Source organism: Podarcis erhardii, assembly GCF_964252035.2.
Source record: "Podarcis erhardii genome assembly, chromosome: 10".
NCBI lineage: Eukaryota > Metazoa > Chordata > Lepidosauria > Squamata > Lacertidae > Podarcis > Podarcis erhardii.
Window position 1 is genome coordinate 18,630,560 of NC_138500.1, and position 12,990 is coordinate 18,643,549.

At 39.8% G+C, this 12,990-nt stretch overlaps 1 protein-coding gene across 4 annotated transcripts in view; it reads left to right on the plus strand.

Annotated features, from left to right (window-relative positions):
• Positions 1-12,292: 12,292 nt before the first annotated feature.
• Positions 12,293-12,990, plus strand: part of DCP1B (decapping mRNA 1B) — a 35,825-nt gene continuing 35,127 nt past the window's right edge. For 2 of the 4 annotated variants that reach the window (XM_081879868.1, XM_081879867.1), the window contains exon 1: positions 12,293-12,690. Coding sequence is in view for 2 of the 4 variants with exons in the window: in XM_081879867.1 (XP_081735993.1) it covers positions 12,355-12,690 (336 nt within the window). In the remaining 2 variants the exon portion in view is untranslated. The remainder of the gene's footprint in view (positions 12,691-12,990) is intronic. The other 2 variants (XM_081879869.1, XM_081879870.1) reach the window with 2 other exon arrangements.

A 12,990-nucleotide genomic window follows, 5' to 3' on the forward strand; every position in this document is an offset into this window, starting at 1 on the left:
AAATGAATACCATCCCCTGCTGAAAATAACAAGCCTCCACTTTACCAACTGGTAGTATCTGCTCTTGCACACTTTCTGGGATGTTATATTAAAGGTACACCCACTAAGGTGAGGCACCTAACCATAAGCCTGCATTTTTATCAAAGCTTCTATATATTTCAATCAAGGCTTGTATTTAAAAATGAGCTTAAAAAGGATTTTCAAATGTTTCATGCCAGGCAGAGAAAACCTTGGCCATTCTCCTAAGACAAGAGGGCCCCATTGATTTATAGTAGAAAAACAATTCTCAAAGTCATAAAAAGGGAGAATTACATATGCTGCCCCAAGGCTGAAAAAACACTATTAAGAATGGGTAAGATAATACCAATGTGCCTCCCAGTAAAATGAGCCAGATCTTCTTTCTAAGGTTGAAAGGCCAGGAGCAAATGGGGAAAAACATTTAGCTGACAGAAAAAGAGAACATTTTTGAAAAGTCTCTTCTAAAGCTGTTTCTTAAACTGAGAGAGTTAAAAAGGTTAAAATGTGTTAAATGTTGGAAAGGCAACTGGCTTGGCAGAAGAAGAAGCTTCTTCCTATTTTATTTTGAGGCTGGAAAGGGGGGTGAAAGGGGGAGGTGTACACTGAAGAGGTTTCTTTTTAAAAGCTGTGTTTTATTGAGTTCCTTCCTTTTTACTTTGAAAAGCTTTATTCTTTTAAGAGGCTACCTATGATAAATGTATGAAATATATTAGCTTAAATATATTGACTTAAATGTAATTATGCAAAGGATTTAAGAAATGCTAGATTCTTATTTCATAGAGTCATATTGCAATAGGAGACCAGAGGGGCAAATGAGCCTAGCCCCCCTGCCAGACAGAAGACGCCATCCAAGCAGTCTTGATATATAGTTGTCAGGCATTTGTTTAGAAACATTAAATGAAGGAAATCTTTCAATGTTGATGTGAAACTCAAGATCCTTGACATCTGTTGAACATAAAAATGTAAGATTAAACATTTGTTTTAGAAGGCAATAGGGCAAGGAGGGCAAGAGGTGAGCTGGTAATTAAGATTCCATGTAAGATATATTATTACTTATATGTCATATATATAGCTCTTTGTCTCCCTTATAAGGGCAAGGAAATGGGTGTATCTTTTGTGGGTGTATCTTTTGTGATTGGTTCTAGCAAACAGCCAATAGGAATTTCAACCAGGCTGATTGGACAGAGGCAGCCACAGGAGGAGCAAAGGGGGCTGGATTAAGGGAATATAAGTGCTGGCCAGAATGGCAGGAGGCCAGGCCAGAGCTTGGTAACCACGTACCACTGAGCCTCTTATTTATTTGTCTGACAAATAAATTACTATTTTAATTTCTCTATTGCTGCGTTGAATATTTCATTCCAGCTAAGCGTTAACCACAAGCAGGGTGCTACATTGGTACAGAAATAGTTGTGCACATGCCCAGAACAGTAAAAGTGAGTAGAGAGCGGGGAAAGAATGACACAAAACCACAGTGCAGATACATTCTGCCAAGCTCCACCCGCTGATGTAGACAGTAATCAGTGGAATAGCGATGGATATCTATCAATTAAAAAATGGGAATGTGTGGAAGTCCTATACAGAAAAATTGGACCTTTATGACATGTTTGCAGTATAAGGCCCCCATGTCAAAGCACCCAGGCTGCTGCAAAATTTATTTCTGGAAGCAACTTGATGAGGAATCCCTCCAATAAATTAGCGACATTGATCATAGTATTCATCAGAAAAGAAACTTCTCAATCCAGATATAATGGCAAGTCTGTTTGCCTGAGAATCTTTATACAATATTATCCTAGTAATAGCTGGTTTCCCCAAAATAGCAAATTAGAGGGAAAATAAATCAATATGGATGTGCTTTTGTGGCTATTGATTTTCTCGCCCATAGTCAGCCAGGTGGCTATCAAACCTAATAGTCATATAAAGAGTGGGGCAATCTCCAAATATTTGGCTTAGATAATTATTCATAAGAATGGGTGTTATCTAGAGGCCTTTTTGCTTGAAAGTTGAAGTGGGAATCTGGTGTAGCTGATACTGATCCTGTATATTATAAGCTATGTATCAGATATAAAGAATGAGCTGATTTTGCTCTATGGCTGAAAGTGTTTTTTATATTATGAAATAGAAAAAGTTGGCATTTATCTAAACAGTTTATGTTCCTCTCCATATTGCAGACAGGTCCTGGCTGTCTTAGAACAGACATGAGATTGATAAAAGTATGAAGCTGGCAAACTCCAAATGCTTCTTCCTTCAAACAGCAAAATGGATGTGCTAAATGAAGGTCAGGCTCCAGAAGAAAAGTCATTTCATTCATTTAAAATGGCCATAATATGGGAATACATTTAACAAAATGCCTAAGTATATTAGGCTACAAGAAAGTATTATTTCTTGTCCATTTTAGTTTCTAGGACAATGCAGTTTTCTGTTATTATTTTTCTTTACACTAGAGCAGGTTGAAAGTAGGGTTGTCAATTTATGATTGTTTTCCTTCTTCTTTATTGGATTAATCATCTGGCTTTAACACACCCTCCAATATTTCATAGATGAACAAAAGGACATATATTCATAATACCTATTTTTACTGCAAGAATCCCTGCCTGAACCCCACTGCCTGCCTCCAACACAGCAAGTTTATTCATTTTAAAGCGAGCAGTATTCATGATTTGCCTCTGCTTTTTACCCTCATAACAACCCTGTGAGGAAGGCTGGGCTGACTCTAGCCCAAGGCCACCCAGAGTTCTTTGTGGCCTGAGTGGAAATTTGAACCTGGGTTTTCCCAGTCCCAGTCCAGTACTCTAACCACTACACCACATTGGTTCTTTTTCAGCCTAATCTACCACACAGAACTGTTGGGAAGATAAAATGGAGGATCAGGAAGAAGAACCATTTATGCTTTCTCGAATGTATTGGAACAAAAAGATACTCTTCACTACTGCATGATATTATGCCCCCAGTTTCTTTAAAGAAATGGAATAGTCACAGATAGGAGGGTGTTGTGCTAAGTGGTCATGATTAAAACAAGAAGAGTGAGGCTGTCACACTAAGGTGAACTGTACTGGTAAATTATTTCCTCCTCCATAACAATACTTATACTTACCATTTACTACTTAAGGAGCTGCCTTGAGGTAACAAAATATTATTGAGCCTCATTATAATATTGGTTGTGCAACACTATTATACAGGGTCAAATCAGGGGGTACGATTAAAGGGCAGCCATTGTTTAGCTGATTATTATGCTTTTACCATTATTTGCCCCAGACTGGACAGAAGGTCAATCTAGCAGCTTGGAAGTTCTTGGTGATGGGTTGTTTAGAGCAGGAAAATTTGCCTTATACCATGTGTGAGGATTGGCTTGTAAGTACTGCAATAACTTAAGGTGAACCAGAAACTCCAGTACATTTTACAAGCTGCACTCCAAACACTATTTGAATATAGCTACCATTGAAATTGGACGCAATAACTGTGCACCATCTGTCAATATACCAAGTCAAATTTTAGCAGTCTGTCATCTTTTTCTACCAAGCAAGGTTTTACATCCAGTAGCAGGGCTGCATTGAATAAATACAAAATACCGGCAATAAAGTTGTTCACTACCTGTTTATGTTTGTGCAATGATTCAATTTACTTTTGTTCCTTTCCTCTTCCTCTTTTCCTAGGATCCAGCAATGTAAAGGCCAATGTATTGAACTAATTCCAGTTTGATTCCAAGACAAAAGCTATTTCCAGAAGAAGGTCATGATCACTGCTTTTTTTCTGGGGGTATGCAGGGGTACACATACCCCTAAACATTTTGTGAATCTAACTTTGGCCTCATTGAGGGGCAGTATTTCAATATGAGTAGGAAAATGAGAGTACCCCTAAACATTTTTTTAGAACAAAAAGCACTGGTCGTGATAAAGACCCCCCCCCCCCGGTGGGCATTTGACATATTAACATCTACACATTCATGTTTTTCTGTCATGGATTGCCATTCTGCTGCTCACCATTCACATCAGTTGGTGGAGCTTGTGGAAAGCAACTGTGCTGTGTTTCCATGTCTCCTTTCAGTCAGTTCCTCCACACACACACCTTTTCTGTTCTAGGCATGCATGCAAGTACTTTTGTACCTGTGTTTATGCACCTTTAAAAACAGCAACCATTTTTCTAGGAAACGTGCAAGAGCAAATGTTACCAGCCTCAGTTGTCATGCTCCACAAAAATGGGAGGCTTGTGGGGGGTTTTGTGGAGAGCAGTATCAATTTCTATTGGTTTTTCTTTTAAAATTTTAATATTGAGGTCTTATGGAAGAGTGATATTTAGCTGACATGTACAATAATGATAAAGAGGCCTTGGGCACGATCATCTTCATGAGCATCATCTCAATGCATGTATTGCGGTTACAGTCTCTGAGGTACCGGTAATCCCTTTCATGTGCTGAGACAATTTCTCCAAACTGGATTGTTGAAATTTGGGTGTACCTTCAGCATGCAAACTGATGAAAAGATGATAAAAAAATTCCTTCCAGTAGCACCTTAAAGACCAACTGAGTTAGTTCTAGGTATGAGCTTTCGTGTGTATGCACACTTCTTCAGATACCAATGAAAAAGATGCACACTCTTATGGTTTGGCCTGAAAACCGAATGGTATATAACCTTGATAGATAAATAAATAATGCATAATACTTTATGTGTGCTACGTTTAGCGTTCTTTTAAGATAGCTTTGAATTCCTGCTTTACTAGAAACATTTCCATGGCAACCAAGTTCATCATTGTACTGTGTCACAGTTGTGTATTGAGTCAAAGGATTTTATATCTGTATTATTATTGTCTGTATATGCATTAGGGTAAAGTAACTGCCTTTTGGTTCCAGAGGGTACAGCTACTATTGGTTCATTTAAGCTGCTGTATTTGGATCCTCTGTCTTATTGGTTGCCTCCAAAAGGCAGGACTGTGATTGCCTGATATTGTTCCCTCCAAAATTGTATCCTTTCTAGCTGGTTCCCTGTCCCTATAAATGTAGCTCTCCCCTCCTCAAGTTTCAGTCTTGTTGCGTTAATAAAGAAGTGTTACTAGAGAACTGTCTCCAGCATATTATGTCAAGAGAGCTGAAATCACAAACCCCACGTCACAACAACAGTATTGTGGGAACCAGTATTAACTTATCCATTTACAACTACAAAAATCCCAATAAAGCCAACTCTGCATTGACTTGAATAAGTTACCAGAGCATGGAATACCATGGCCAAGTCATCTCTGTCCCAAATGGTCCAGAGCTGGAAACAGGCATTCCTTGCCAGCAAGACTTTTCAGGATTCAGTTTCAATTTATTAGTCCACATCCAGCCCATTACTCTTTCAGACACCTGTGTAGCACCTCAGTTGCCTCTTCTGATTCAGGTGGAATAGAGAGACAGAGCAGGGTGTTATTTGCATATTGGTGATGCTACACTCTAAACGTCCTGGTGACAGCTCCCAGTGGATTCATATAGAGGTTACGACAGTTAAAACTCCATGCTTTGCAGATAACTCACATATTTGGCTGATAGTCATCAGGTGATTTAGGAGCTAGCTATTTGAATTTATGAGTGAATGACCCCATAGTGACTACACAATGATTATATGGCATATGAACCCAGATTCTAGTTCTCTGTGCACTGGACAGACCTGGTTCCCACTAAAATGGTTTAGTTTTAAACAGCAGGAAACACCCCCCTCCCGAGTTTTTGTGTGATATGATCATGTAGATAACAAAACCAGCTCTCACTCTGATCTATGGTGAGGACTGCAAAGGACAAAGCATTCATAACTGGGGGTTTATACGATGCATGTTATGAGTGAGAGATTGCTGCGAAGAGTTTTGCACCTGCAAAGAGTTGGGGCAAAGGTAAAAGGCTTCCAATCGGAGCTCGGAATGTCAGTTCTGTCCCTGGCGGGGGGACAAATAGTCATAACCAATGTCTAAACAACCACTCACTGATTTTGTATTTTAATAAAGTTGTGGCCAAAATAGTGCCCAAAAACCTAAACTAAAATTACGTGTGATGTGTGAAATTATTTGAGGGGTGGTCTGGCGACCTACACATGCAAAGCTAAAAGGCTCTATTCATTGTTCAGTGGTGGACCAAATAGCAGCCAGATTAGGCCCATTGGGCCTCTAGTTGCTACCAGTAATAAGGAAAAAGACTGCTGTAGTGATCCCAAATGTCAGCAATTCAATTTAAAATTAACGGAAATTTTAGCAAGAATTTGTAGGTGCCAATGAGACCTGCCAAGCTGTTGTCCCCACTTATGTTGTCTAAAAACTGCATAAGTTTTCTTGAAGTTCAGAGTAGTAGGTTCTCTACAATTTCAGTTTGTTCTTGTTTTTTTGAAAGATTAAATTGCAGCGATGATGAAACTAATAGAATTGGGAACTTGCCAGAGAGTAGCCAAAAGAAACATGAGAAGCCTTATGCCCTTTGGATGGAAGTTTCTTCTTAGGAGATCCTTGTTCCTTGCTATAGCTGTCAGGCAGGATAATGTGGCTGTAAATTCCATTTGACAGCAAACATATCACAGCAACAGCCTCACTTGAAAATGACAAAAAATCAGACAGTGGAGAAGGAGAAGTGACTGCCAAACATTCAAAGCACACCAGGGAAAACAAATTCACACAAATAGGTTAAGCCTAGACTTTTCTGTCAGCTGCCCACTGATATTTGGGGGCTGTTGATATCCTCAACTTTTAATCCAAAAAATATTTTTGCAAGTACTCAATTCTCTCACTGTCTGTTCACTGAATCTAATTCACTCACCCCCCCCCTACCCAGGAGTAGCTGGGTAGTGTAAACCTTACCCACATAGAAAATCATGAAGTGGTAGAAACTTCTGCAGAAGTTTCTGAATATGGGTAGTCATTACAAAATTGAATACTTGTGTGTGTACGCGCACATGTGTGCAATATAAACATATATAGCCATCCATTTGGAGAAAATGTCATGTATGGAGCAGCCTTCAAATCTAACTGAGATCGTGTTCAATTTTGAACCAGAACTTGCTGTGAAAATTCCTACACATAATTTTGTAGATTGAGATATTATAATTCTGGAATGTATCAATCCAGACTTCAGGTTTGGATTATATTTATTGATGATCATATTTTATAATATAATAAGTTGATCCATATGTTATAAAGTTGAGCATCAGTTAAACCTTCCCTGATGTGCTGGTTTATTACATAAGGATTTATTTATTTTTAATGTGGGAAAGCATTTAAAAATAAAAGGTCACAACCCACACAATACATTAGAAGCACTACACTTTAACATGGCTTCCCCAAAGAATTATGGGGACTGTAGTTTGTTGAGGGTGATAAGAGTTGTTGGGAGACCCTGCAGAGATACCATTCCCAATAGTATAAGAAATTCTATCCACCTACTGTCTAAAATAGGGACGCGGGTGGGGCTGTGGGTTAAACCACAGAGCCTAGGGCTTGCCAATCAGAAGGTCAGTGGTTCGAATCCCCGTGATGGGGTGAACTCCCGTTGCTTGATCCCTGCTCTTGCCAACCTAGCAGTTCGAAAGCACGTCAAAGTGCAAGTAGATAAATAGGTACTGCTCCAGCGGGAAGGTAAACGACGTTTCCGTGTGCTGCTCTGGTTCACCAGAAGCGGCTTAGTCATGCTGGCCACATGACCCGGAAGCTGTATGCCGGCTCCCTCAGCCAATAAAGTGAGATGAGCGCTGCAACCCCAGAGTTGGCCACAACTGGACCTAATGGTCAGGGTTCCCTTTACCTTTACTGTCTAAAATAGTTTTGAACTGTACCACCTTCATCTTTATAATGTAAATATGTCTCTGAATAGTGCTCAGTACCACTTTGCACACTGTCCAAAACCAAACATGTACTTGCCATGGTGTTACAAGACTGAGCCATAAAAAAGAAGCCAAAGGTGAGCCAGAGTCAGGGCTGAAGGGCACACAGAAACATACCAGAGCCAGGAATACCAATATTGGACAATCTAAACAAGAATACTTGTATAGCCCTTGCTGTTGCCCAGGATGGACCAGTAGCCAGGTTGGATTAATGAGGTCTGTCCAGAATATTATTTCTCAAATTTCAAAATGCAGTTCTCATAGTTCACCATGCCAGTTCCCATTTCCCAGTTCTGCTCTTATTTTTGTACAGGTAGTGAGGTTCTACAGTGTGTGCATGAATGTTGTAGGTGTACATGTAAAATATTTATGTCTACAGGTTAAAAGAAAACACAAGAAAGTAGTTTGTGAAGTAAATCTCAGGGTGTTCTACAACTCTTTCCTCTCTCCTTCAAAATTCAAGTGGCCCACAATTAAAACTCAAAAGGAGTTTACAGCAGATCACCCAGTTTTTATGGATTATTTTCATTAATTTATTGAGAGGATGCCTGCTGTTGCCTTATATTGTGGTTGTGTGTGGAGGTTTTAGTTGTTGGTTTGTGTGTGTTTGTGGTTATTGTTTTGTTAAGATAGATCAGGTGTGGTCCAATTTTTTTTGCCTGGTCCCTTAACAAGGTAGTAACTTAAAACTCTTTGTCTGTGAAAAGATCTCAGGATTTTCAACATGCCATATCAGTATTCACAGCAAATACACAATTATGAATCACAGTTCCAACACTCATGGAGATGTAACAAAGTGTCCATTGTCAACTTGAAAAGGAAGTCAGGCTAAAAAAAGATAGCCTATTGATATTTTTAGTAAGGCTGCCAATTGATTAAAGATTGTTTTAGTTGATTTACTGTCTGCTTTGACTGATTAATGAATCAGTTAAAGTATCTGTAGGATGGGAGTTCTCACATGCTGTCACAACACAAGCCTTCCTAAATCAAGAGAGCAGGGACAATGATGGTAGCTGGTGTCTCCTCAGTGAAGACTTGCTGCACCAGCACATAGGTGCTTTGAATGGATAATTTATCAACTCCTGCAGCAGGACAACATTTGAAACCAAATGTTACATTGTGAGACAAGTCTGGGTTGCATTGCTGGGAAATACACAAGTGTTTGGAGCTGAGATGCAAGGCCAAACAAAAGGCAGTTTGTCTAGCTGCTGTTGTGTTCTGATGATGTGGACTTCCCAGAAGCATCTAGTATTATCCGCTAGTGGAAACAGGATGCTAGAATAGATGGATTCTTAGTCTTTTTATGTTATGCTTTAGTCTACCCTGAGGGTCTCAGTCCAATAGATGGAAGGATTGGGGCTACATTGAAAGCATCTGAGTTTCCAAAGGAGAGGTCATACACAATCCAAGTTTCTGTTTTAAAAAATGGTTGCTTGCTTTACCTGTTTCCATAACTGTTAGTTCATCTAGGAATTGACGTGGCCATAGGACCATTCCAGTTCTGCTGACCAGGAAATAAAAAAGATGATACTCCATCTCACTTTTTAAAAACTGCTCAGACAGAAAGATGTGTAGAGGTAGCAAGCTATTTGCATCTTCCATAGCAGATGCCTACTCCACTTTTGGAAAGCTTCCCCTACATTTTGAGAGCTATAGCTCAAGAACCCTGGTGTTTTTACTGAAGGACCACTCTGCCCTGTCTCATCCCTGAAATAGCCAGCTGTCAAGTTCCATTGTCATAGATACTGCTCATCCACACCCCTATTTTGACAACTGGGAACAGGACAGATAGGGGACAAAATTTGGTTTGAAGGCTGCCAACTCTAAGATGACTCAAAGCAATTATTTTAATATATTTTTCTTACCACAGCTATATCAACCGTGTTGAGGAGAAATATACTTTTCAAGTGAAATGTCACAGTCATGTCCTTACTGCTTGGTTATCATATTTAATTTGTCAAGAAACATAATGAATTCAGCATTAGGAGCAGATTGCAACAATTACCTTTTTGCCTGCATATATTCCCCTTGCCATCAGAAACAGCTCTGATGGTATTTCTTTTTCATTTCCTTTTCAGCACACTTGAGTAATGCAGCTTTATTTTTGCAATGGGCATAGTGGCCTTCATATTTACATATTAAATAATTTTTACAAGGGAAGACTAGGAGGGTTTTGGAGGAAATCTTACCACTCAGGAACCCGAGGTCATGCATAGTTGTGGCACAATTAGATTCTGTCTTCAAAATGCAGTACATTTTTAAAATTTATTTTGTTACATTTATACCCTGCCTTTTTGCGACCATGGAACCCAAAGTGGCATATATGTGTGCTTCTCATGAGAACTCCAAACTAGGGACAGATGAGATGCAGACCTGTTTAGCAGCAGCAAAGTTGTAGCCTCATTTCCTTGAGACCAGACATCAAGGTTGAGAAAGGTAAGTTTGTGGGAATCCTCTGTAGAAAGAGGATTTTTACACTAATCAGTACTGCCTCTAACAATAAAAAAGAATCTTACCCACCATATCAAGCCACATGTTGTGGCTTTTAAAGTGTTTATCAACCATATTTTCTGGCAACAAAAATGAGCCACCATTCATTGCTTGGCATGCCACAAGCTGTTCAGGCTTGCAAGACATTACTGCAAAATTACTGCAATAGTGTATCATTTCTTTGTCCCAGTACGGCCATAATTTTGTCAAATGGTTAAATTAACCTGTGGCAGGCAGTGTGTGGTTAACAACTGTATGAAAGTTTCATTCTGCTAGGGCCATAAGCGTAAGACAGAATTCTTTTTATGTCAGAGTGGTTGAATGTATACGCCACTAGAGGGTACTGTTGCATATTTACATAAAAGATAAACTAATATATGCATTTTGTTTGAATTTTTTTTTTTTAAAAAAACTGATTTAGCCAGAAACTTATTGATAAAATGTTTAATTCAAGTAATGAGAGAAGAGAGGAAAGGAAGGGTCTTGAATTCAAAATGGAAACCCAGGATTGAATCATGGTGCCAATTTGTCACATGTCAGCATCAGAGTTGAGACAATACCCACTGAAATAAACTACATGATCGATTGAGCTGTCATCTGACTGTTCTGCCAGTTACTCTGTTTGCTGCTCAGCACACAATGAGCAGGATGAGTGGAAAAGCAGGCAAATGAGAAAAATAAGGGAAGATACCAATAACAGGGTAGAATGGGGGTGTGACGAAATCTCAATGGTATAAAGAATAAATATTTTATTGATCCAATACATTGTAAAGTATATAGCTTCATAAGGGACACACTTTGTTTTGTTACAGAACACACTAGAGAATACAGTAGTCTTGCTGTTAAGAGCCCCGAGGAAGAATATAAATTTTAAACACATTGGGCCCATAACACCTGAAATATTTCATCTCTTTCGCCCCACTTTTCCCCCAAAGCAGGCAAATAAATCCTTTTAAATTCTTAAGCTAAAAAAATGATATTTCAAATCAATCTAGAGCCATCCCCTTCCCACAACCTTGATGTTGTGGCTAGACAATTAAAGAAAACTCACCTTTGCTATTGAAGCTGATGCTGCTTAATATTAAAAATAATTGTTTTGTGGAAGAGGTGTGGCCTACACAATACAGTGAGATGGCACTCCTGGAAGGGTGAGTCATTTTAAGAAATTTGAATTTATGCAATTGTCAAAACTTTTGACACTTTCGGATCTAAAAATGCTATTAAAAATAAATATTCACTCTATTCACTGTATTTTTTGTTTCTATGGAAGCCGCCCAGAGTGGCTGGGGAGGCCCAGCCAGATGGGCGGGGTATAAATAATAAATTATTTATTTATTAATTATTATTATTATTATTATTATTATTATTATTATTATTAGATTATGGATGTTCTGTATTATTACTGTTAAAGCCATGTCATAGCAAGAAAGTTTGAAAATATGGCACCAGTATATATCCTTCCCCCAAATCTCATTATCCGATACTGAAGGTATCTTAATCTGAAGGGTGTGTGTCATGTTTCCTGTGGTTTTAGCCACTGTATGAGAGGTAGACTTATGACAAGGGTTCCCCCCCCCCCATAGTAGTAAGCATGTTCCCCTTTGAACTTGTGCATGTTATGCACCTGCTAACATCATGGAAGTCCCTCTTTTAAAAAGGTGGCAACCGGATTCCTCAATATTTTATGAATTTGCCTTGTAATTTTTAAAACTATTTGAATAAAAATAGTAACAATAGTGACTATGTTTCTCCTTATTTTGCTAAATGCTTTAATTTGGCACTGACTGGCAGGTAATGTGAGATACAATAACCCAATTGTTGGTTTGTGGTTTCATTTCTTGTTTTACACAGAAGTATGAAAACAACTTCCTAGATTCTAAAAAAAACAAAGGAAAAAACCCGTTGTTGAGTTTGGGTTTTATTTTAGCTTTTTGCAGGCAGCATCTTTGCTCTTCGCGTTTTCCCTTTCTTTTTAACGTGGGTCTCCTAAAGGATAAACCACAGGCCGAGGGTCTTTGAGATGACCTGTTGCCAGTGGCAACAATCTAGCGCTCTCCGGACTCGGTGCTCGATCACCAGGACTGGGTTTTCCCCGGTCGTGGCGCTGAGGGAACAGGCCGGCGCGTTCCATCTCTCTCTTCTTCTCGGCTCTCGGCTAGTCGTGTCTGTCCCGCGCTCTAAGTGTTGTTTTCACGGAGGCAAGATGGCTGCGGCGGTGGCCGGGGCCGCCTTACTGGGCAAGGGGCTGGACATCAGCCTGGCGGCACTGCAGCGGCACGACCCCTACATCTGCAGCATCGTAGACGTGGCCAGCCAGGTGGCGCTCTACACTTTCGGGCACCGAGCCAATGAGTGGGTGAGGAACCGAGTGTCATCGCGGGGTGGTGGGTGGTGGTGAAATGGGGCAGAGATGGAATAAAGCACCTGCCACTTTAAATCAACCAGCGTCATCCTCGCGCCGTAAATTCTATAGTGCAGGGCCGGCTGGGCTGGCGAAATCGTACTTAAAGCGTCTGCGCAGATGAAACTCGGTGGGAGACACTTTCCCTGGCTTTTTAACTTGTTCTTCCGCTCATGCGCTTTAAGCGGCTGATGCGTGACTGCAGCCCGGGCAAACAGGGCGGAAGGGGAGGATGGACGAGTAAAGCATGACATC